Raw genomic sequence first — 22,965 nt, forward strand, 5'->3', positions numbered from 1 at the left:
TATATATATATGAAGCATTGAACTTCAGTATCATAACTTCATAAAATTCCTCATCTTATTTTGAAACTTTGTCCAAAAAGGCAACAAGATGAGCCAACACACGAACCTGTTGCTTCCTTCATTTGAAACAGAACACGATGAAGAAGTTGAACGCAAGACCGAGAAGCAGACGCTAAACGGTGGTGGTAGTGTCTGGAGGTTCAAAGGAAACAGGGCGGCCAAAGAAGCGGCAAGTGTTTCAATAAAAAGTGTCCTTTCCAGGTTATACGACAACTGCAGCAAAGACGTTAAAAAGACCCTTTTGCCCCTGGGTCACGGTGATCCGTCCGTCTACCCTTGCTTCAAGACTTCCGTTGATGCTGAGGAAGCCGTTGCTGAGTCCCTACGATCTGGCGCCGCCAACTCCTACGCCCCCGGGGTTGGTATTTTACCGGCCAGGAGGTACTTAAGTAGTCACTAATTGTTATGTTATGCATATGCTTCATTTTAAAAACTTTAGTGGCTTAGAAATAGTTATCTCGTTATTGGTCGGTTGGTCGGGTAATAGAGCAAAGAAAACATGCTAATAGAAACATTTTCAAAACTAAATTAATGTGGTAAAAAATCTATCGATTAGAAAAATAGTGTGAAGTGTAAAATGTCAATGAAGAACGACTTGAAATTATATATGAAGTCTTATATACGATTCAAAAGCTTTATGACTTTATGAGATATTACACTTTTATGAGGTATTACACTATGCATGCTATGCATTTTCGAAACTATACATAACCTTTACAGCTATTTTTATACTACTATTAATTTAGGGCGGTGGCAAATTATTTGAACCGGGACCTTCCGCATGAATTAAAATCAGACGATATATTTATGACGGTCGGGTGTTGCCAAGGGATAGAGACCATAATTCATGTTCTGTCCTGTCCCAAGTCGAATATCTTGCTCCCCAGTCTTATCTATCCTCTCTACTATAGTCACGCTATATATAGCCAAGTCGAGATTCGCAAATATGATCTCCTCCCTGACCAAGACTGGGAGATCGATCTCCAAGGCATTGAAGTCATTGCAGATGATAACACAATCGCTATGGTGATAGCTAACCCTCACAACCCATGTGGAAATGTGTACACATATCAGCATCTAAAGAAGGTGAAATTGTATACCTTTAAGTTAATATTCTTTTTAACTTCACTCTTTTTCTTTGTCAACCGCCCATTTGGCTAACCATATTTTTGCCAATTTCACTATTATTTATGTTACATTTTTATATGTATGTATGAGGGTCGGCTTACTATGAAAGCCAACACATATGGACCTCCCCGGTCCAACTCTAATTAAGTACAATCATTTTAAGCCCCTTATATTTTACAACATATATTATATCAGATTTAGATTTAACCACATCCTGTTACCAGTTATTACATTACATGTCTTTGTTCAAAACACTAACTGATAATTATTTTAAAGTTTTCAGATTTTTTTTATAATATTTTTGAAAAGTTAATTATAGGAGCTTTAAAAAGTTACCCAAGAACCCCTAATAATATTTGAGCTGTCCTGTAGGTGGCTGAGATGGCGAAGAAGCTAGGGATAATGGTTATTTCTGATGAAGTTTATAAGCACACAATATATGGAGAGAATTCATTTGTCCCGATGGGGATATTCGCATCGATTGTTCCTGTGGTTACACTCGGATCCGTTTCCAAGGGGTGGCTCGTCCCTGGCTGGAGAATAGGTTGGATGGCGATGCATGATCCAAATAATGTTTTCAAAACCACTGGGGTAGGGTTTTCAGTTTTGGATCATCCTTTGATACTTATTTAATATATCTTCCTCTTGGACGTGATATAATAAACGTTGTAGATATGTGACAGTTTGAACATGTAACCATATCTTTTTTGCCATTAAGGTCGTTGAATCCATCAAGGACCTTCTTAACATAAGTCCAGATCCATCGACAATTCTACAGGTTTGTACTCTCAAATTTATATTAGAATACACGAAGAAAACACATGCAATGAGTTAAAGGTAAAATGTAAAAGAACTAGTGTGTTTCTTTTTTGAAAAATAAAGAACTAATGTGCTATAATTGATAGGTTGCACTTCCAAATATCTTGGAGAAGACAAAGAAAGATTTCTTTGATAAGAAAAACTTAACATTTAGGCAAAATGTAGACATGATGTTCGATGCCCTCAAGGAGGTTCCTTGCCTCGTTTGCCCTAAGAAACCTGAGTCGTGTGCTTACTTAGTGGTACCAATTTCTTTTTATACGTACATATTTTTTTTTCTCTAAACATTCTGAATAATCTTTATAAGTATATACTATAATATGCAAGCTCGCTGATACTATTTCCCTAATCATTTAATCTTTTAAGGTTCTTAGCACACTTTTATAATTTTGATATTACTTTTTGTAACCAAAATATCAGTATTATTATGAATGGTACATATTCATCAGATCCTATGTAAAAAAGTGTCACTACTCACTCACTAGTGACAATCTAATTTGTATATATGGCAGACAAAATTGGACCTATCACTATTGGAGGACATCACAGACGATGTTGATTTCTGCATGAAGCTGGCCCGAGAGGAGAATCTCGTCCTTTTACCAGGTAAGCATCACAATTCACGTCATCTAAGATTTTGAAGTAATTATAATGTTTTTTTTTTTTGAACATGTAATTATAATGTTTTTTAATAAGAAGAAATTAAATCATGAGAGAGATGAGCTGATCTGGAATCTAAATGCAGGAGAGGCATTAGGCAAGAAGAATTGGGTGAGAATCTCGATAGGAGTAGAGAGATCAATGCTAGAAGACGCTTTCGCGAGGCTCAAAAGCTTCGTCGCTCGCCATGTCAAATCACAAACCACATAAGATCAGCTTCATTGTCGGAAACCTGAGACCCTATCTTTCTACTGTTTTTGTATTTCTCTATTAAATAATTTCTCAATAAAGATTGAGACTTTGGATTATTGTCTGTGTGTGTGTGTGGGCGCGTATGTGTAAGCAGCTATGCTTGTCCAGTTCTCCGTTAGAATGTCGTTTTAATTAGTCGAGTCGAGTCAAAACATGATGGCGCGAGCTTAATTACCATCTTGGGTTTTATGTATGACGAGTTGGAAATAAATATAATATTTGACGATTAAACCTTTTACTCCTTCAAAATATTTTTATGAGTTAACACATATTAAATGAATTTAAGTATTTATAACTAATTATATTATACTCCTTCCCTTCGTTTCAATTTAGTTCTTTTTGTAAAGTAATTTTTTTATTTCAAAATAATACTGTTTTATAAATTCAAAACAAAATTATTAATTTTATATTTTAATCTATTTTCTATTGGTTAAAATGTGGTTATATGTATTAGTAGTAATGTTTTTATTTAGTAAATATACAAAATTAAATGTTTTACTAATTTGAATGCAAAGTCTAAAATGACAATTAAAACAAAACGTAAGAAATATTAACAAATAATACACAGTTTTTAATACATATCGATCAACAAAATTAAATTAAATTAGATTTTAATGTAAAGTATATAATTCATTAATATAAATTAATAAAATATTTTACTTTTGTGAAACAATAAAAAAGTTAAAAAAAATTACTTTAATAAGTTGTAAAGTAGGTGATAAATAAATATCAAACCACAACAGGACACGTGACAGGTCCATCATACACCGCAAAGCAGTTGATAAACACTCTCGTCCATCTTGGGAGAAAGCGAAGGCATCGTCGTCGTCTCTCTTTATAAACCCTAAAAAGTACATCGATTCCGCCATTTAGGGCGAACGCGAAATCTAAAATTAGAGAGCGATGGCGAGTACAGCAGCTGCGACGGGAACGACGACGGCGAAGAGAAAACCTGTGTTTGTGAAGGTTGAGCAGCTGAAGCCTGGAACGACCGGTCACACATTGACTGTCAAGGTCGTTGACGCCAATCCTGTGGTTCCGGCTGCGAGGAAGGCTCGTCCGGGGGGTTCTATGGGTCGTCCGTCTCAGCCGAGTCGAATCGCTGAGTGTCTCATCGGAGACGAAACCGGGTGTATTCTCTTCACTGCTCGTAACGATCAAGGTTACTCACAGTCTTTTTCTTACATGATGTGGAAATGGTATTTGTCTTATTGATAAAGTCTGATCCTTTAGGTTCTTTAATGCACATCTGTCAATGTTTAGACTTGTAAGATAAAACAGGTGATGTGTCTTTTGTTGATTTTTGGACATATATTGCAAAAAGCTGTCATCTTGTCTGAAAATCTGCACAAGACTAGTGTTTTGTCTTTTGTCTTTGCTGATTAAGTGATGTCTTTGTGCAATTTAAGAGGCTTTGAGGTTTCTCTGTAATATCATCTTGCTTGGTCAGATGTTGAGTTAGATGTTATAACATTGACTCCAAGACTTACATAGCTTTTCCTGTAAAAAAAGTTTGTTTTTGTGCCAGTTATTGTGGAATCCCTGTGGCTTAGTGATTAGATTGATTTCTTTCTTTTGTTTGTTTGTGTGTATAGTTGATCTTATGAAGCCGGGGGAAACAGTGATAGTGCGCAATTCGAGGATAGACATGTTCAAGGGTACAATGAGGCTAGGGGTTGATAAATGGGGACGCATCGAAGCCACTGAGCCTGCTTCTTTCACAGTCAAAGAGGATAACAATCTGTCTCTTGTTGAATACGAACTGATTAACGTTACTGATCAGTGAATGTCGTTTAGTATCTTTACAATGAGGCTAGTATTTGGTTCTGATTCTTCTATCGTTAATGTCTTTTGATTTAGATGATGAAGCTTTTGTATTACTGGTTCAGATATGCTTTCTTTTTTTTACCTTAAAACATGATCCCAGAATCTCGCTTATTGATCGAGGCAATGGCAATGGTATTGTTCCCTTGAATCTGTTGATGTTGTGTTAAAAACCATTGAGAGCTTTCTAATGCTCCCCAATCTTTGAAGTCAAACAAAGAACTTCACGAAAGAGATATGAACCTGAAATGGGCATAACTTATAATAGCATAGAGAGTCTTACAACACAGCAAAAATGTTCCACGTTCCTATCACAAGCCCCTCGTGTTTCAATACCAACAAAGGAAACAAGAACAAAACGAGATAGAAAACTAGACTCACTCCACTTCTTTGATGATCCTTCTTGTCCGATGAGATTCAGTGACAACTGTTCCTGGGGCACTATGAGCTTTCCTACGCTCATCTTTCCTTCTCTTCGCATCGTTCATAGCTCTGCTTTCCGCTTTTGCTTTGTATATAGGTTTCGGCAAGTGCCTGTGTCTGTAATTTCACATCAACCAAAAACGTTAATGTTTTAGTCTTTTGACAAAATCTCCAAAGTTGGAAGCCATTTTTATCTATGATCATGTACCTGACAATACGCTTGATCTCAGGAAGATGCTTGTACCGATTCTTCACCGCCTCATTGTACTCATGCTTCTTCTGCTCCCTTGGAAGAATCTGCAACCACCAATCAACATATGAGAATTTGCCATTTTCATTTTGTTTAAAAGAAGCTTAATGCTATATAACATTAAAAAAGGCACAGATTCTTACAACTCCTAGTTGCTCTGATGCTTTGGCCTTCCATAGCCTGAGATTAGTGTCATCACTGCCCGATATAACATAGGTCGCATCACTGCTATACTTGACACAGAATACTCTACAAGAGACAAGTAAGTAAACAAACGCATTAATATATTAAAAACGTTTACAATTAAGTTAACAAAAGTGGTTCACCAGGGTACCTCTGCATCCTCTTTGTATGGTAGATTTCCCTGCTGTGTCCTCCATTGTACGGGAAGATTCTCACGGATCGATCATAAGAACCGGTAACGAATTCACGACCAGTTGGTGAAAAATCAATATCCATCCTGGAAAAGATGATTAAAATTGATAAATCATAATGCATTATGATAATCACACGTTGAATATTTGACCTGGGGTTTTATCATTCTTACACAGCAGAAACATGATCTTTATGCACGCACTTGGCTTCTTCATTCTTTCTACCATCAAAGCTATAGCAGTTGCCATCTTCATTTGCCTATACAGTTTCATCAATTAAAACATAAGCCAAGGACAAATACTGATTCCTCCAGTTTGATAAATTCATCAGAGAAATTTTCATTCTATGATTATCACTTACAGCTGTGAAGTTCATAGGCTCCATAGGGTTCCATGCGATTGAATTTGTTTTGGTCTGCCAAAGGAGAAGCAATTTTTTAAGTTTGAAGAGTAAAAAAAAAAAAAATGCTTTTACATATGAAGAGAATGAGTGAAGCGAGTTTCAACTATATACCCTCATGAGAATTTTCCTCGCTGCAGAAGACATGCGGATATCATAAATGGATATGTGGTTATCGCTGCAAGAAGAAGAGAAACCCTCTTACAGTGTTAGAGAAAGCTATGGAATGGCTACAACAGATAGTCTTACACAAGTTTAACGTAGAAAGTATACATACCCAGAAGATGTCGCCAATATATCAGGCTCTCCAGGATTAAACCGGACAGATATTACAGAGTGACTTCCAGACGTGAAACTCTGGACTGGCTGAGACCTATTATGATTCCATATATCCAGTTGAGCTCCGGCTGTAGCAAAAAGATCTCCTTCAAACTGATGATCAACAGCCCTAGAAAGGAAAGAAAGCTAATTGCTCAAGTTTTGTGGACATAAAGAATAACGAGAAATGGAGTGAAGATGGTAAGAAGCTTACAATAACGCATTCTTGCAGGTATAGACCGCAGATGGCTGGGACAAAAAGAAGCTTGTTATTAAGATAAAAAACAATACAAGAGAATACAAGGACAAGGTTATAAGAAAATAAACAATGAACCACCTCAATAGATTTTTCAGATGAGAGGTCAGAATCTTCAAGCGAAGGACGAGGAACACTCCACAAACGAACACTGCACAAATCCATTCATCGTTAGTCTCGGTCAAGGACTAAAAAGGTTTTTAAATTCATATATATATATCTTACTTGCAATCAGTTCCGCAAGAAACCAAAACATTGCCATCGGTTGATACTGTAAGACCACGCACAGCACCTCGATGACCAGGAAACTGGCAAACCGTACGCCTGCTCGTTCACAAGGCACAGAACATATAATTAGTACAACGAGACACTAAATAAACTTCAATCCAGTTCAAGAGAATACAGAAGATCTCAACCTGGTAGCTATATCCCAAAGGCGAATATCTGCAGAGAAGAAACATACAATAAGTTTCAGCTTAAAGAGTATAGCAGCATTACATAAACTTCAACACTGATAACAAATAGAAACCGAACTTTGAGCTAAATCCTAATGCGTTTAGGCTATTACTAAATGCATATACATCCTCCTATTCATCATATTAGAGATTTACCTCCATCCATAGAAGCAGAGAAGATTCCTTTCAAGTAATTAGGGTTCTTAGCCATACACGAGATTCCATCTCGATGCCCATCCATTGCTCCTACGAACGGCCTTGCAAATATCTACAAAGCAAAACCCACATCCAAAGTTTATAACTTTTTAATCAAAAACTAATCAAAAAAGAAACAATTATCGAAAAAGCTTGATGATTGCAATACCTTCTCAAGTTTAGCAGCTGTGAGTGCCCTCTGATACTCAACCGCCTTCTCCATGGGTCGAAGACTCGGGTCGAAGTTGTGAAACACCCTCTGAACACAACCAAAGTTTCAGAGCTAGTGATTAGGTCATGGAGGAGGAGAGTGTAAACTGAATCATAGTTTTGTAAATTACCTGAAGATCCTGACTTCTTTCTCGCGTGAATTCATCAACCGATCTCGATATTGTCTTGATCCTCATTGTTTACGACTGCGAAAGCTCACGGCGGAGAGTAACGGTGAAATTGAGATGAGAGGGTGAGCGAAAGAGATTTGGTTGCAGACAGAAAAACCCTAGAGATTGAGAGGTTTTTGAGAGGTGATGAAGCTTGTTTTTGCGGTGCTTTAGATGGGCTGATAAATAATTATTTAAGCCCAAAAAAGGTTTGCTAATTGGGCCGTATACAGTTTTCTTAGGATAGCGTTTGTTTTGTTTTTTTTGTTTTTAATTAATATCAAAAGATAATAGATAATCAGAATCGAAACATACAACAAATATATTTTTAAGCTGAACATGATGATATAAAAGTAATAGCACGATGCTTCCTAACTCTATTACAGGATACCGTTGTTCTCGGTCTTATATGATCTTGTGTTTGGTTGTCATCCATTGTGATCCAACACCGAGGCACGATCCATCTGTTACATTGTTGCCCATTCCATACACTCCCAGAGATAACATGTTTCGTTGCAATCTCTATCCATCTCCAAAGAAACCCCTCATATTGACTTTGATAATCATTTGAAACCATCATCTTCCACCACATGTCTTCGCATAACCAATCCATCTTTTCACCTATTATCAAGTAAAGACGTGACCCATCTCCTTGACGTAGTGAAGACACAATCGTCCATATCAAATTCTTAAATGATTATGATGTCCATATTAGTCCCCACAGCCATGGCGGTTTAAGATTCATTCTTTTGTTCCAAAGGATTAGTGATTCATTTGAGGAACTTACGGGAGATAATAAACCGTCGTGCCTGACTAGCCACAGAAACACGCCGACAACGCAGAACATCCAAGTTCTGTTTGTCCGAAGATGATACTCAACAATTAAGGAGGTAATAGACTCACCAATTAGAGAGAAACTGAATTCGTCAAAGATCTGATCCAAATCCCATACCGGCGCAATGAACCAATAGATAACCACCGGACTGTTTGTCCATGACGAGATAATTTCACCACGGCGGCGGAAAGAGAAGAGACACTGTGCCGAGAAGACATGTCGCTTGAAACGAAAATACGTGGAAGATATACATGTCACTGGATAGTATTTGTTATTTTTACAAAATAACTCATTATGTGATTTAATTGTTTTAAAATAGTTCATATCTTGAAAGTCAATAAATTATATATTCAACTTTAATATGTTTCGATTTTCAGGCAAGAAGTCTAAAAGATGGGTTATACAAAAATAATCATAAAAATACGCATGACCTTTGACAAAATCTTTGCGTCGTGGGACTTTTACTAGTTTGGTAGCAGTAGTGGCACAAGCATCTCTTACATTAGGACAAGTCAAGTTCTCATGTTTTGAAATTTGAATATCAAAGGACACACAATTAAAAAAGGAAAAAGTTGAATTAATATCAATATAACACTCTCTGAACAGATATGCTAATGTGGCTATAAGCCATCATTTTCTATTAAACAAAGATTAACCACTTTTGCATCCGTATAATGTGTTATTTATTCAATGTTTCTTCCCCAAGCTAAACTGGTAAGAGAGTTATTTAGGTGAAACTTTTAATTGGTCCTCTTGCGCGGTAGTTCAATTAGTCAAGTCTTGGCTTCCGCGTTAAGTTTCAAAACTCAAGCTTTGACTTTTCAGAACAAAAGTAAACCTTTGTTTTATAGTTGTGCAAACACATCGGCATCGAAATAATTTATTTGTATGTAATTTATTTTAATATATAGATACATTTGTCTTAAATTTAAGATCATTGGTTTGAAAAAAAAATGTTTTAGTTGTCTCATTAAACTTAATAAATAAGCATATGAATATGATAAGAATATCTTGAGCAATTTGCATGTTAGATGTTAGCTTTGATTAAGTTTATTTTATAATAGCCGCGTAAATATTTTAAAATCCAAATCCATAATGATAGATGTGTATACATCGAGTGTTGTAGAGCGACCCGTTCAAGTCACAATACGTGGTCAACACGCAAATCGTGAGATGGCGCCGGTAAAATCCGACCTAAGTGATGAACTCATTGAGACATGACCACTTCCTCATAACTAAGCATTATATAATACTCCCTCTCCTCTATCTGATCCAACATAACCATAACTCTTATTTTTCTTCTTAGCCAAACAAACAAAAATCTTTTATTACCTGACTACTTCGAAGCTCCTTATTTTTTTTTACGTAAAGCAGAGAAAGCAAAATCATATGAGGAGAGTTAGTTGGTCTACTATTTTGATCGTGGTGATGATGGTGTCCTTGTTGGTGGTAGAACACGTGGTGGTTCCGGCCGCGGCAGGGAGGGTTCTAATGGAGAAGTCAGGAGACGGAAGAGCGACGGTGATGAGTGTGGAGAAGATGAAGTCGACGGTGGATTCCTGGTTTCAGCGTTTGGCTTCAGGTCCTAGTCCAAGAGGACGTGGCCATTAAAACTAGTTTTTGTTTCAAGTTGGAGGAGATGGATTAGTGTCGATATAACCAAATATGTATACAAAAAAGTATTCAGTTCATTTATTTCTTTGTTGTTTGATCTCTAGGGTAAATTCACATATATAGATAGCGGTAGAAACTAAACCATCATTTTGACCCCAAAAAAACTAGACCATCATTATACATGTACATCCTTACTTTTGCTAGTTGTTAATCTCAATAAGATTGCTTAATCTGCCTTTACGAGAGAATTATTTTTGTGGTAGTTGAGAACAACGATATGCCTCAAAAAAATTATTGTAAACGAGTAAGCCTTGCACGCCAGTCTGCCGGGGTCACCTTCCTAAAATTTTATATTACATAGTTTTTGCCAAATCATGAGGACAACAAGACGCGTCTGCATGTTAAACAAATTGGAGTTGGAGTGAGAACAAAGCATGAAACTAAAGTTACCGAGCAGTAAACCAGAGTAGTACAAGTCGATCTAGAGAATTGAAAATTTGGAAGAAAAAAAATATTATCCAACTTCAGAATGATTTAGTGCACAATAAGCGCGATTCAACAGAAGGAAATTGTTAACTAAACCATTTAATGGGAACATAAGCCAGTAAACTAAGCCAATAAAACGATCTCTTGTGCACATAAAAAACCATTTAGCTCTTCCAAATGCTGGTCACTTCAAACCTCGAATTCACTCCTCTCTATAGTCTGGATTTTCTTTCAATATGATGAAACCTTCCAGTATGGGAGACAATGGAATGTACCTGTGACCCCAAACGAGAACCAGGATATATTAGATTCCAAAATTTAAAACATAGTTTCGTCTTACGAGTAGGAAGCAACATACTTGTCAGTTGCGAGCTCTGCTCTCTCCCCAGCAGCAAGGAGAACTGGTGTTGAATGCGTTTGGAACCCAGTGATTGTCTTTGGTCGACCTGCCTGTCCAACCACATCAACCGCTTGTCCTACTCGCACTGGCACGGAGATGGGCTTCAAGTTCTCATCCACCGTCAGCATCATCCTTGGCTACATACTCAACCGTTTGTGTTAATACATAAAAATTCGCTTAATCAATTTTAACAAAGGAATCCTAGCACAGAACATTGCACTCACCTGCATCGCCAAAACGAGGAAGTAGAGCACATAATGGTATTTCCCCAGTATGATGGACTTCATGTCAAGGCATGCATGTAACAATGTCACTATACCAGCAAGCGCAGTTCTGGACACACAAAAAAAAGCACAACATACTTGTTTAGGATTTAGCTTCACAAATTAAAACACAACACCCATCTTTAAGCAAAGTATTCATGTTAACACTTACGGGGATAGCAAGAGCCTCTCGGAGTGGAAGGGGCTGAGAGTTAAGAGACCCTTTCCCATATGCACCAGCCCTTGAGCAATACGCACCTGCAATTACAACTAAACAAAATTAAAAGAACTGTGTTTATTGCACGAAAAACAAAAAACATAAAGTTTAACACATTACACAGAAGAGAAGGCTGGCATCCTTGTAATAATAGCTGGAGAGGTTTCTAAGCATGCCGGCAATCCTTGCGTTGTTAGTTCCAGCGCCGATCAAACCAAGAGAAACAATCGCTGACTGTAGAAATCAAGATTAAACATTGCAAATTAAGTCAATGAAGTAACTAATGCACCTGAACCATGAGTGGTGAAAAAGATCAACTCACCATGGCAACTTCTGAATCTGTGTCATGGCTAAGCCGGCTCAAAGTGTCCATAACAGTCACCTGAAATCATGGAAAAATATTAGAGAGTATTCTCAAGAAGTTAAAGTAAAATCAGATTTATTTTAAAAAAAAATTATTCACCTTCGGGTTTGATATACATAGGAGACCAAGGGCCAAAGGCACTGCACGCCTTACGTTCTGTTCTCCATACTGTAGCACGCGCTCCAGAGAACGGATGGCCATATCGAGACCCAGTTCTTCAGACATAGCAACCATCGCTAATCCAAGCACGGCTGGACCCTGGTGGATATCACCTTTCTCCAGATGCTCTCCACACTGAGCCAGAAGGTCCTGGACCTTAAGGACGTTCCCAGTTCCAGCATACGCACATGAAAGAAGTGTCATATCACAATACTTTCTGATCTTCTCATTGAACGTCTTTGAAACCTCTGCGGTGGCCTCCACGCTTTCCTGCTCGATATTGGAACAAGTTTAAGACTGACACGCGAGAAAAAAATAACAATAATCAAGTTAGTTGCATACCTGTTTGCCAAGGTAGAGAAGTCCAAGTCCAAGAGGCAAGAAGCGAGTGAGGGCTTCACCCAGTTCCGCCTCACTCCGATCCATCAAAGCGAATATGATGGACTGCGCAACCTCTTCGTTACACGAGCCAACGTAAATCATCCCCAAACTAAGTGCAGCAAACGCAATCACATCGAGAGGTGCCTTTGCATCGTTTAGTACTGGAGACAAACTGCTTCTTATCTGTCCAAATAGTTTAGCAATGTTAGTCTCTCGTCAACATAGCATTGTAGGTAAGTAGACAACATATCTTCACCTGATCGTTTTGGGAGCCTGCGTATGCAATCCCGAGACCCATAATAGCACCGATTCGGACAGATGAATCCTCTTTGTCAATGTATTCTCCAAGAAGGGCCAATGCCTGAGAAAGATATGTTAGTGAGAAGAGTGTACGGCGAAAAATATTGAGCGCAAAGAGATCAACTCACAGGATCACAGTCATTCTTAATGCCGCAGTTAACAATCCCAACACCAAGCAGAGCTCCAGCGATGATGGGATTATCATTGGAGTGGAAATATTTGTCGAGGTGAGTGAGTCCAGCGTCCACATCCCACAATAGAATCATACCCTATCATAGGAAAACAACGACGTCCCGTTTACAATCATCACTTCAAAGATATGAAACACAGCTAGTCAATGCGTGGGGAGGTATACCAGACTAGCAGCTGCACTGGTCTTGCCATGTTCTTTGTTTTTGAAGAGCCAGTTTCCAGCAGATCCACTGGTCGAGTCTGATGGCACTGTCATTAACTTGTCCTGCAATAAGTGAATATATCAAAAGGGCAGCCCAGCTTATAAATTTCTTTTCATTATGCACAGAATAAGAATCTGTGATCATCATACCTGGCCAAAACCAGCATTTACAAATGCATTCACAAAAGTGGCAGCCAGATTTTGTCTAGCCGAATCCGCACTTGGGCCAGAGCTAGCCCTGCCGTCAAGCAAGTGAGCCTGCAAAATTTCATAGAATAGATAAGAGACACTGAAAAGAAAAACAGATCATGTGACCAAATAAACCAATAACTGATATACCTTGTAGATGTCTTCAGGCGTCTTGGCTTCCATGACCTCAATATCCCTTGCAAGCGTCAGATATCCTTCACTCAACTTAGTGTTGTTAACAATATCCTGTAGCATTTCTCTGTCAACGTCGTTTTCAACCATCTCAGGGTCAAGCTCAAAGGTGATGCCCTGCATTGGGGAATAATAAGAGAAAAGGATAAATAAGAAAGTGAGTCGTCAGGTACTGAATCTCTTCAGTGATGTTAATCATTATTCATCAAGCACTTACATGACGTGATATCATGTAGCAGAACTGTTTCTTTCTTAGCAGGTCAGTGCACGAGGTAAATACTTGCTTCACATACTGCAATAAGGAAAATATATGTCATGTAAGAAAAATACATCACTTGGAGGATTTTCCAGCTGCCCCCATGATGCAGAGAGAGAGGATATTAAGTTATGTATGAAGATTAGAAACCAGACCTGCATGTTATCAAGAAACAGTGCAATTTGCAGAGCGTTTGGATATTCTTCAAACTTGATGTAGATCATGTAAGCAATATCTAAAACCAGCATGTCATCCGGTCCTGGAAGGTACCTGAACAAATAGAAAATTACAGTGAGTAATCTAAAACCACAAATTGAGTGTGCAACACCAGACACATGATCATAATTAAATTACTTGGCTGCACTGGTGAGATAGTTGCACGTCCTCCTGAAATTAGTGCGGTCTACATGCTCAAGTAAGAGATCAAGATCCTCAACATCCATTAAGAGGTCAACAGCTTCGGTTTCTGCATTATGCTGCAATAAACAAAATGGAATCCTTCAGAGATACGAAAACACAAGAGATGCAAGTCTCAAGCCTATAAATGAAAGTTAAAAGTAAGTATGAGAGGGATCTCACCTTCATGTGAAAAGCAACAATTTGCTGCACAAGATCCATTAAGTCCTCAATAGAAGCCTCCTCGCCCTGATTTAACCCAAAAAAAGAACAAGCAATTAACTATATTTCAGAAGCAATTCTAAAAAAAAGTGGAAAAGCACATTGTCATAATATTCATCAACGAATTTGTTTTCTAACCTGACGAACTGTATACTCTTCTGCAATCTCTCCGGCCAAATTCCTGACATACTCGTGACCCCAAGATCCGATGTCACCCTCTGATCCAGTCAACCTATATCCTAAGCTTTCCTAAAAGAGTATTGCATAACAAAATCAATCAACAAAAATCACCTCAAATTCTAGCAAAGAACCACAAAATACAAAACTGTTCAAGGCATATCAAAAGGGGAAACACACAGATAAATATGTTTTTTTCTATTCCTACTATAATAACAAGAAAGCACATACCCTTTGACCCTCAGCAGACATGGTCAGTGCCAAGACAGACAGTATATCAGCCAGCAATTTCTGCAGTCACATAAAAAGTCATCTTTAATCCATACACAGTAGTAGAATAAGCAAGAAGATGGCAATAATTTCTTGAAATTGTTACCTTGAGATCGGACTCGCCCATATTTTTATGAAACTCCTTAAGAGTTCCATAGTGAGGGCGGAGAAACTTGAGGGGTTTAGGAACCGATGTCATGGAGCTTGTTGAGGCACGGATCTCCTGCCTACAGATTAAAAAAAAGATTATCTGAGTATTATCAGCTAATTAAATCGAAAATAGGTTAAGAGAAACACACGAATTACCTCATGCTTTCGAGAGCAGCCTTCTGCAGTTCGGGATTAGGGTCTTTAGCCCTCTCAACATAGAGCTCCAGGTTCTGCTTCAGTTGCAAGTCCTCTTCAGACTACAAATCACATCAGATGCAAAAACAAGTCATATAGCAATCACTTTAGCTATAGCAATCACTTTAGCTAGGCTTTCAAAACCAATTAACAGGCTAAACCCTAAATCTCTACATTAGTGCAGAATCTACAGCTTAATCGTGAATCTCCACCAACTATGATTATGAACTAACTCTTGCAGCCAAGCAAAGAATCAAAGAGAATGCGAAATCGAGATTACCAGATCTTCTTCCTTCTTATCATCCTTCTTCTTTGGCTCCTTGGAAGGAACCTTAGTCGTAGCTTCATCTCGCTTCGCACCATCGCCAACGCTGTTCGGATCTGGACCTGGAGCCATCTCAATCAATGGAGCAAACGATCAATCTGAAGAATCGTCGGAATTCGAAAACTCGGACCAAATCGAGCAAACCCTAAGACTTTAAAGTGCAAGTTAGAGAAGAAGGATGCTTTTCTTCCGGAACTGAACTGCTGTAATAACGAAACAGATGCAAGTAAATATACACACTTGCGGAGAAGATTACCCGTCCATCAAGAATTCTATTATGGGCTAGGCCCATTATATAATTGGGCTACTTAATGGCCCGTTTTTGTAAAACTAACTTGTGCCGTTAGCTAAAATTAAAAATTACAATGATGCCAACTACAACCTATAAATCCATCTATATTTTATTGTTATTCACGGTTTTAATTATATAGTCTTGAGCTGTTTTATGAAGATCCATCATAATGATTTTATTTTTTACAAAAAAATCTCAACTAATCTTATATAAATAATTATAAACCATATTTTCCAAAATTTAAATTCTAGGATTGTTAAATAGTTGATCAAACCACTAGACTCAAACTCCACCTAAAATGTGATATTTAATGATTAGTTGTCTAATAATGGAAAAACAAAAACAAATAAAGGAAAACTGTAAAAGAGAAAAGGAAAACAAAACGGAAAGGGTGAAGGCAAAAGAGGCAAGAGGGCAAGCAAACACACCGTCAACGAAGAGAGAGAGATAGCGATCGTGTCTTCTCGAAGCTTCCACGAGATTCCCTACTTGTAAGAAACTTCAATTGTGAAAGAGAAAGAAAGGGAGAAGACGTCTACAGAGAGATATAAACCCAGAAAAAATACATTTTTAATTAAAATCACCAATCAGATTCAGGAAAAACTGAAGATACAGAAGACAGAAGACAGAAGAAGGAAGAAGGAGGTGAGATGGGTGTGGATTACTACAAGCTTCTACAGGTCGATAGAAGCGCCACCGACGATGACCTCAAGAAAGCTTACAGAAAACTCGCCATGAAATGGCATCCCGACAAGAACCCCACCAACAAAAAAGACGCCGAAGCTAAATTCAAACAGATCTCCGAAGCCTACGATGTATGTTCTGTTTTTATTGTCTCAATTTTAAAAGTTGATTCCTTTATCAAATTCATCCCCAAAGTTGTCGCCTTTCATGATTTTTGAGAATCAATTAGTCGCATAGATTGCTAATTTCACGATTTGATCTTGTGGGTTTGCTAGATTGTTAAAGATGGTTGGTTACTTTGATTCGGGCTTTATGTGGCTGACATTGGTCTTTGTTTAGGTTCTTAGCGATCCTCAGAAGAGAGCGGTGTATGATCAGTACGGTGAGGAAGGTTTAAAAGGCAACGTGCCACCTCCTAATGCTGCTTCTGGAGCTTCCTACTTCTCTACAGGATTCAACCCGAGAAGTGCTGATGATATATTCACTGAGTTTTTCGGATTCTCGACTCCTTTTGGTGGAGGAGGTGGTGCTGGTGGATCAATGCACCACCATCATCACCATCATCATCATCATCAGGCTGCAGCTAGGAAAGTGGCTCCAATAGAGAACAAGCTGCCTTGTAGCCTTGAAGATCTCTACAAAGGAACCACCAAGAAGATGAAGATCTCAAGGGAGATTCTAGACGCCAGCGGGTAAGCAAGCAATCAATCTCACATACCATGCTCCTTTACAATTACTTAGATCTCTGTGTGCTCTAACTTGCAGCAAAGCAACGCAAACGGAAGAGATACTAACGATTGGAGTGAAACCAGGATGGAAGAAAGGGACCAAGATCACATTCCCTGAGAAAGGCAACGAGCATCCCGGAGTTATCCCAGCGGATCTCGTCTTCATCATCGACGAGAAGCCCCACCCGGTGTTCACACGTGATGGCAACGACTTGATTGTCACGCAGAAGATCTCGCTGGCTGAGGCCTTAACAGGCTACACCGTGAACCTAACTACACTCGATGGTCGGACGCTTACGATCCCTATCACTAACGTGATCCATCCAGAGTACGAAGAGGTGGTGCCTAAAGAGGGAATGCCACTTCAGAAAGATCAAACGAAGAAAGGTAACTTGAGGATCAAGTTCAACATCAAGTTCCCAGCGAGGTTGACTACAGAACAGAAGTCTGGTTTCAAGAAGCTTCTTGGGTGATAAGTAAAGCTTCAAGATTGGGTTCTAATGCCCTCCTGTTGTTGTTTAAATTATTTTTTTCAAGATAGTTCTTACAAAGATTTGGTTATTACATGTCCTCTAGAAACAAAAATTGAAAGTTCAAAAAAAAAGTCTTTTGTGTGTTTACTACAAAAGTGTATGTCTTTATTATTTTCCCCTTGTCTAGATTATTCTTTGGTAAGGGGAGATCCAATGCCGTGACGGCGCGTGGGGAACACGAGGAAGAAGCCGCCGCAAACAACGCCGATGATAAAAGGCAAACCGGTGAGGAGCTCCTTGGTGTCTTCGGAAGGAACAGGGAACAAGCAACGGATGACGTTCTGATCAAACATGGAGATTGCAAAGAAGACGAGCATTGACATCATTGCATGCATGAGATCAATAAACCTTAGTTTATACTTTTCCTTCTCTTCCTCTGTTAGTGTGATCGTTCCATCCATCACCATTAAACCACTTGGTGTTGCCAAACCGTACCTGACCTGTATTAAAAAAAAAAAACAGAATCATCGCATGGCCAGTCTTGAGATTTTAGAGAATACAAACAATTTTGTAAAATTTTAATAACTTTTTTCCTGTATAAATTCGAGAATCTTTGTTTATGTAAATTATTTGGAAATTTTGTGGTTATGTTTCAATTTGTTATGCCCAAGACCGTTTATGAATGGGAGAGAGATGTGTTACCTTGCCGCGTGGGTCTCTAAAGGAGTCGGTGAAGGAAAGGAGGAAGCAAGAGACGGCGCAGACGAAGACAAGGAAGCAGGTGAGCCAGCGACTGGCTATGGTTGGACACTGACCCTGATGGGTTAGGACAGGGCACATTATCTGAAAACCCATTACAGAACCGGTCGGGAGGAGATTTGAGAGATGAGCTGTTCCTTTGAATGCTTTCCTCGTCACTTTCTGTACTTTCGACTTTGGTTTTCTTGGTGCTTCAGGTAATGAAGATATCAGCAAGTGCTGCGTTTCCGCCATTACCTTTTTTTTTAAACTAATTTTACCCTTCAAAGTTTGAATGTTTAGAAAATGTCTCTTTGGACAAAGGTTTTATGGGTTCTTTTGTTTTGTGTCTTGTTCCGTTGAGCTGTTGTGTTCAGGTTTCGAGGTTGATATTCTGTTCTTCCATTTTTATGTTTCTGTTGCAGGTCAGGGTTTACCAACATAAACGTAAAAACGAAATAGAATTGGAGTTAATGAAACAAGAAAGAGGAGTTTTCATAACAGAACGTTTGTTACCGTTTCCTAGTATATGTAAGTAAATACTAACAAAATTACTTTTATTACATTGATGTATCAAACATATGTGATTTTGTTGAAAATCTCATATACACAGTCCAAATGTTCTTCTATTAATCTGTAACCAATTTATACTAAAAAACAACACCATGAAATTCATTTTTAAATTATCATTTAACGAAATTGGTTACAGATTTCATAATATAAACAAAATCACAACCTTTTGAACTGTTCTGAACCTTCTTCACCGATGACAAGCAGCTGTTGACGAAATGAATATGGACTTTTCTTATGTTTAATATAAACAAATATATGGTGACTTTAATCATTATTCGTTTCAAATATATAATACAATTTTATTTTTGAAGCTCAGGAATAAAACCAATTACGTAAATGTTTGAGTATTAAAAACGTTTAATAAACAAAACTACGTTACTGTTTTGAGCTTCTTTTTTTTGGGGGGAAAAACTGTTTTGAGCTTTGTGTTAATTACTGAGATCTGGACGAAACGTACGTTATGTTTAATACAGTTTAGACGAATGCCTGTAAATGTATATGTAAGTTAACTAAGAAGACTCTTGTAACGTTATCTAACTAAGATAAATATATGACGAAATGGGTTTGCACTGCCACTACACTTGCGGTTTATAACCGGTTATCGATCCCATACCTTATCTCGGGGTCAAAGAAGAGATTAGCTGAGTCATTCACATTGGTCTTCTATGTGCGAGTCCTCTCCTCCTCTAAACCATCCTCCATGAACAAGTTGCAATCATGCTTCAAGAAGTCTCTGGTATTCTTTCTAGTAGTAGTCCAAAATCCAAATGCGTCAAAACGGTCTAAGAGCAGTGGGAAACTCTCGCGGCACTGTACACGGAAGGTGAATTTAAGTTATCGGTGTGTATTTAAGTTAGGTGAATTTAAGTTATCGGTGTGTATTTAAGTTGGGTGAATTGTAAGAAATCAGAAACAGAAAAGTGGAGCTTTCTGATCAGGTAATAGCTCTTAATGTTATGAAGTTTGGATATTAGATATTTAAATTAACGCAATGATTACAACAACATTTGATGGTTGGTCCACCTCCACCCGATAGCCAACCTTCATTTAGTCATACTCGGCCACACTAATTTGCAAACTATTTTGCATTCTGACGATCGATTTTTGAAAAGAATTTCTTAAACTTCATCGTGACTTTATCTAACAACAAAACTTATACACAGTTCATAAAGTCATAGACTCATAGTGGTGGATGTGAATTCATGAAATTGATCATGAAGTTATATTATTATTATTTTTTTTTTTTTTACCAGATAGACAAGCATAGACTGGACAGTAATAAAATGTATAACATGACTTTGGAATCTAGATCTTCAATATTAACGGGGGAAAGCAATATAAAATTAGACGACAAAAATAAAATAAAAGAAGTCTACGTGAAGAAATAGAATAATGACTGACTTTTTAACTTTCTTTTTCTCCTTATACGTAAAAAATTTAGTTCTCAACTTTTTTTTGACATCATTTAGTTCTCTACTTTTTTTATTCATTCTCCATATATTACATATAACAAATTCATGTCACGGAGGGATATTTTCCTTTTTCACAAGGCACATTTTTCAATGGATATATATTTTTGTAATTTTGAAGTCTATAGTGAAATTATCATAATATGGCATGTCACATGTGTTATGTATATATCACTTCTAACTTGGAAAAAAGAATATTACATCTAACTTTTTTTAGAATAGATTTCCAAACAGTTACTAAGAAGTTATAAAGATGAAAAATGAAACTAACTATAAATTTTTCATTTCCGCGCGACCTAGAATTTATATTAGACAAGTAGAAGAATATCATCAAAAACCAATACCAATATTCTACTGTTTTCTGTCGTAATATACCATCTGTATTTCAGCAAAAGATGTATATTATACATGGACATGTTGAGAAAAAGATGTATATACATATGTGTAAATTATAAGAATACGCTTATGTAATAATATCTTTACATACACTCTAGGTTGACATTGGACCTTAACTTTTTTTCATATTTTTGTTTCTACCATATCACGTCTAAGCTCTCACAGACCAGTAGTTAACACATTGCCCCAAACCCACTCCATCTCATATTCATTTTCGACCATATACGTTTATAAGTAAATTACCCAATTAATAAATTCATTGGTGGTTGATATAAAAATGGTTTGGTTGCATATTTTGTAGTTTATATGTAGCAGTAGCACACAAACTACGACCAGATAAACGTATTTTGGATCATAACTTCCGAATGTTTTAATTCTAATAAAAATTCAGAATGTTTTTTAGCAAGGGTTAGTTAAAAATGTTCTTGCCAAAAAAGGAAGCTTGCACATATTCGTTCATAATACTTTGTTTTCTTTTCATATATGTTTTCTTCGGTCAGTCTCTGTCTATTTCTCTCTCACACACCATACATGCCATGTAACCAAACTTAAAACCCAAGCAATCTTTCTTTCCTTTTCTTACGATAATCATTTATTAATTAATCTATTCTTCAAAATATCAAAAGAGAATTTGCCAAAACTAACCCACAACTTGATTTTAACCTAAAACATATACTCAAACTTGAATCAAATGCAAAACTAACCTAAAAGCCTTGTGAAATTACAGCTCAGCCCCTTGTGACCAAAAAAAAAAAACAGAAGTCATTTTTACGAATATAGCCCTAGTAAATCGTCTGAGATGTTGGAAGTCGTCTGGACGACTTCAAAGTAAGTCTTCTGGTGTAGTTGATCTTAAAAATAATTTTTAAATTTAAAAAAAAATATTTTGATAAGCGAAAAATTAAAATCATGTAATTATAAACAGTTTTAAGTGATATAAATTAAAATATAACAAAATTGAATTGTTTTCAACATAGATGAGTGTAGGTAGTGAATAATGGTATTCTTTGGTCTAGGGTTTGACAACATATGTTGTAGTATTATATGTATACTTAGGGTTAGATTTTGGAAAGCTTGAATGTTTTTTTAAAAAATTAATTTTTTACATATACATGTTTATTTTGTGTATAGTAAACACTTTTGAAGTTTAATTTGATTTTATGAAGTGTTTAGTTAGTTAATTAAGTTTAGGGGTTATGTTTAGGGTCTAGGCGACTTACATTTCAGTCGTCTGGTGAAGAAATTAAAACAGACGACTTACATGTAAGTCGTCCAAATATTTCCGCCTAAATTTTTTTAAAAAATTATTTTCCCGCTTAAATAATTTAAACCAGACGTAAGTCGTCTGGGAAGTCTTCTATTTTAGTTTCCCACTAAAAATATTTTAATTTCCCGCTAGAAATATTAAAGTCTTCTGGACGACTTACAAGTAAGCCGTCTATGTAAGTCGTCTAGGAAGTCGTCTGAATCAAAATATTTAACCTAATTGGATTTTTTGTCTCCCTATATAAAGAAAAATTTACACATTCTCTCTCTTTCTCTCTAATGACTGCAACAAAAATGTAATCTATCTTTTTTTGCAGGTTTTTAATCAGATGATACTCATCTTCCACTCATTTAAAGGTAGATCTATTAATTTTAGATATGTATTTATGGGTGTTCTATAAAGGTAGATTTATCTAATCTTCCACTCATTTTTTCTGTTTTTAAATCATTTGAACGTTTTTGGATATCCAGGTTTTTTAGATCTGGATTTGATATGCAAGATTTTCAGATCTGGAAGACTTCTAGGACGACTTTCATGTTAGTCGTCTAAAATATAATGCACTAGACGACTTCCATTTCAGTCGTCTAGACTTCCTGGAAGTCGTCTAGACTTCCTGGAAGTCGTCTGGACTTCCTAGAAGTCGTCTGGACTTCCTGGAAGTCTTCTGACAAAGTCTTCTCCCATATCAAGTGGAGCCCAAGCTTGTCTTTGTAGAGGAATGATCTATAATAGTTTTGTTTGTGGTCTGTTTTATGATTTGCATGTG

At 37.1% G+C, this 22,965-nt stretch overlaps 6 protein-coding genes and 1 pseudogene across 7 annotated transcripts; 4 read left to right on the plus strand and 3 right to left on the minus strand.

Annotated features, from left to right (window-relative positions):
- LOC106306456 (S-alkyl-thiohydroximate lyase SUR1-like) lies at positions 1-3,152 on the plus strand. Of its 2 annotated transcripts, XM_013743083.1 has the most exons (7): positions 1-441; positions 807-1,146; positions 1,561-1,779; positions 1,907-1,966; positions 2,094-2,249; positions 2,520-2,613; positions 2,753-3,152. In XM_013743083.1, the coding sequence occupies exons 1-7, from the start codon at positions 89-91 to the stop codon at positions 2,875-2,877; spliced, it is 1,347 nt and encodes a 448-aa protein (XP_013598537.1). In that variant the 5' UTR covers positions 1-88; the 3' UTR covers positions 2,878-3,152. The 2 variants fall into 2 exon arrangements, with proteins under 2 accessions (XP_013598537.1, XP_013598538.1); XM_013743084.1 differs by lacking the exon at positions 1,907-1,966 and having other exon boundaries at positions 2,753-3,092.
- Positions 3,153-3,736: 584 nt separating this feature from the next.
- LOC106306887 (uncharacterized protein At4g28440-like) lies at positions 3,737-4,936 on the plus strand. Its single transcript, XM_013743665.1, has 2 exons — positions 3,737-4,081; positions 4,515-4,936. The coding sequence occupies exons 1-2, from the start codon at positions 3,823-3,825 to the stop codon at positions 4,703-4,705; spliced, it is 450 nt and encodes a 149-aa protein (XP_013599119.1). The 5' UTR covers positions 3,737-3,822; the 3' UTR covers positions 4,706-4,936.
- A 45-nt stretch (positions 4,937-4,981) lies between these two features.
- LOC106306886 (DDB1- and CUL4-associated factor 13) lies at positions 4,982-7,935 on the minus strand. The gene is made up of 15 exons (XM_013743664.1): positions 7,756-7,935; positions 7,584-7,673; positions 7,376-7,487; positions 7,181-7,208; positions 6,990-7,088; positions 6,846-6,915; positions 6,723-6,757; positions 6,468-6,638; positions 6,305-6,368; positions 6,152-6,205; positions 5,964-6,049; positions 5,751-5,876; positions 5,560-5,665; positions 5,375-5,463; positions 4,982-5,283 (listed from the first exon to the last, which is right to left on the minus strand). Exons 1-15 carry the CDS (start codon positions 7,819-7,821, stop codon positions 5,121-5,123), a joined length of 1,359 nt encoding a protein of 452 aa, XP_013599118.1. The 5' UTR covers positions 7,822-7,935; the 3' UTR covers positions 4,982-5,120.
- A 1,943-nt stretch (positions 7,936-9,878) lies between these two features.
- On the plus strand, positions 9,879-10,836 carry LOC106306480. The gene has a single exon (XM_013743114.1). The coding sequence runs from the start codon at positions 10,019-10,021 to the stop codon at positions 10,238-10,240; it is 222 nt and encodes a 73-aa protein (XP_013598568.1). The 5' UTR covers positions 9,879-10,018; the 3' UTR covers positions 10,241-10,836.
- On the minus strand, positions 10,711-15,779 carry LOC106306479 (26S proteasome non-ATPase regulatory subunit 2 homolog B). The gene is made up of 22 exons (XM_013743113.1): positions 15,535-15,779; positions 15,216-15,316; positions 15,016-15,136; positions 14,871-14,930; positions 14,601-14,711; positions 14,424-14,489; positions 14,199-14,320; positions 14,000-14,114; positions 13,806-13,880; positions 13,547-13,705; positions 13,358-13,465; positions 13,169-13,270; positions 12,942-13,082; positions 12,770-12,874; positions 12,475-12,696; positions 12,073-12,402; positions 11,932-11,991; positions 11,730-11,843; positions 11,565-11,650; positions 11,354-11,462; positions 11,088-11,266; positions 10,711-11,004 (listed from the first exon to the last, which is right to left on the minus strand). Exons 1-22 carry the CDS (start codon positions 15,649-15,651, stop codon positions 10,932-10,934), a joined length of 2,676 nt encoding a protein of 891 aa, XP_013598567.1. The 5' UTR covers positions 15,652-15,779; the 3' UTR covers positions 10,711-10,931.
- Positions 15,780-16,253: 474 nt separating this feature from the next.
- LOC106301670 (dnaJ homolog subfamily B member 1-like) lies at positions 16,254-17,903 on the plus strand. Its single transcript, XM_013738123.1, has 3 exons — positions 16,254-16,686; positions 16,895-17,247; positions 17,321-17,903. Exons 1-3 carry the CDS (start codon positions 16,522-16,524, stop codon positions 17,754-17,756), a joined length of 954 nt encoding a protein of 317 aa, XP_013593577.1. The 5' UTR covers positions 16,254-16,521; the 3' UTR covers positions 17,757-17,903.
- On the minus strand, positions 17,886-18,749 carry LOC106301671 (annotated as a pseudogene).
- Positions 18,750-22,965: the final 4,216 nt, after the last annotated feature.

Source organism: Brassica oleracea, chromosome C7 (genome assembly GCF_000695525.1).
Source record: "Brassica oleracea var. oleracea cultivar TO1000 chromosome C7, BOL, whole genome shotgun sequence".
Lineage (NCBI taxonomy): Eukaryota > Viridiplantae > Streptophyta > Magnoliopsida > Brassicales > Brassicaceae > Brassica > Brassica oleracea.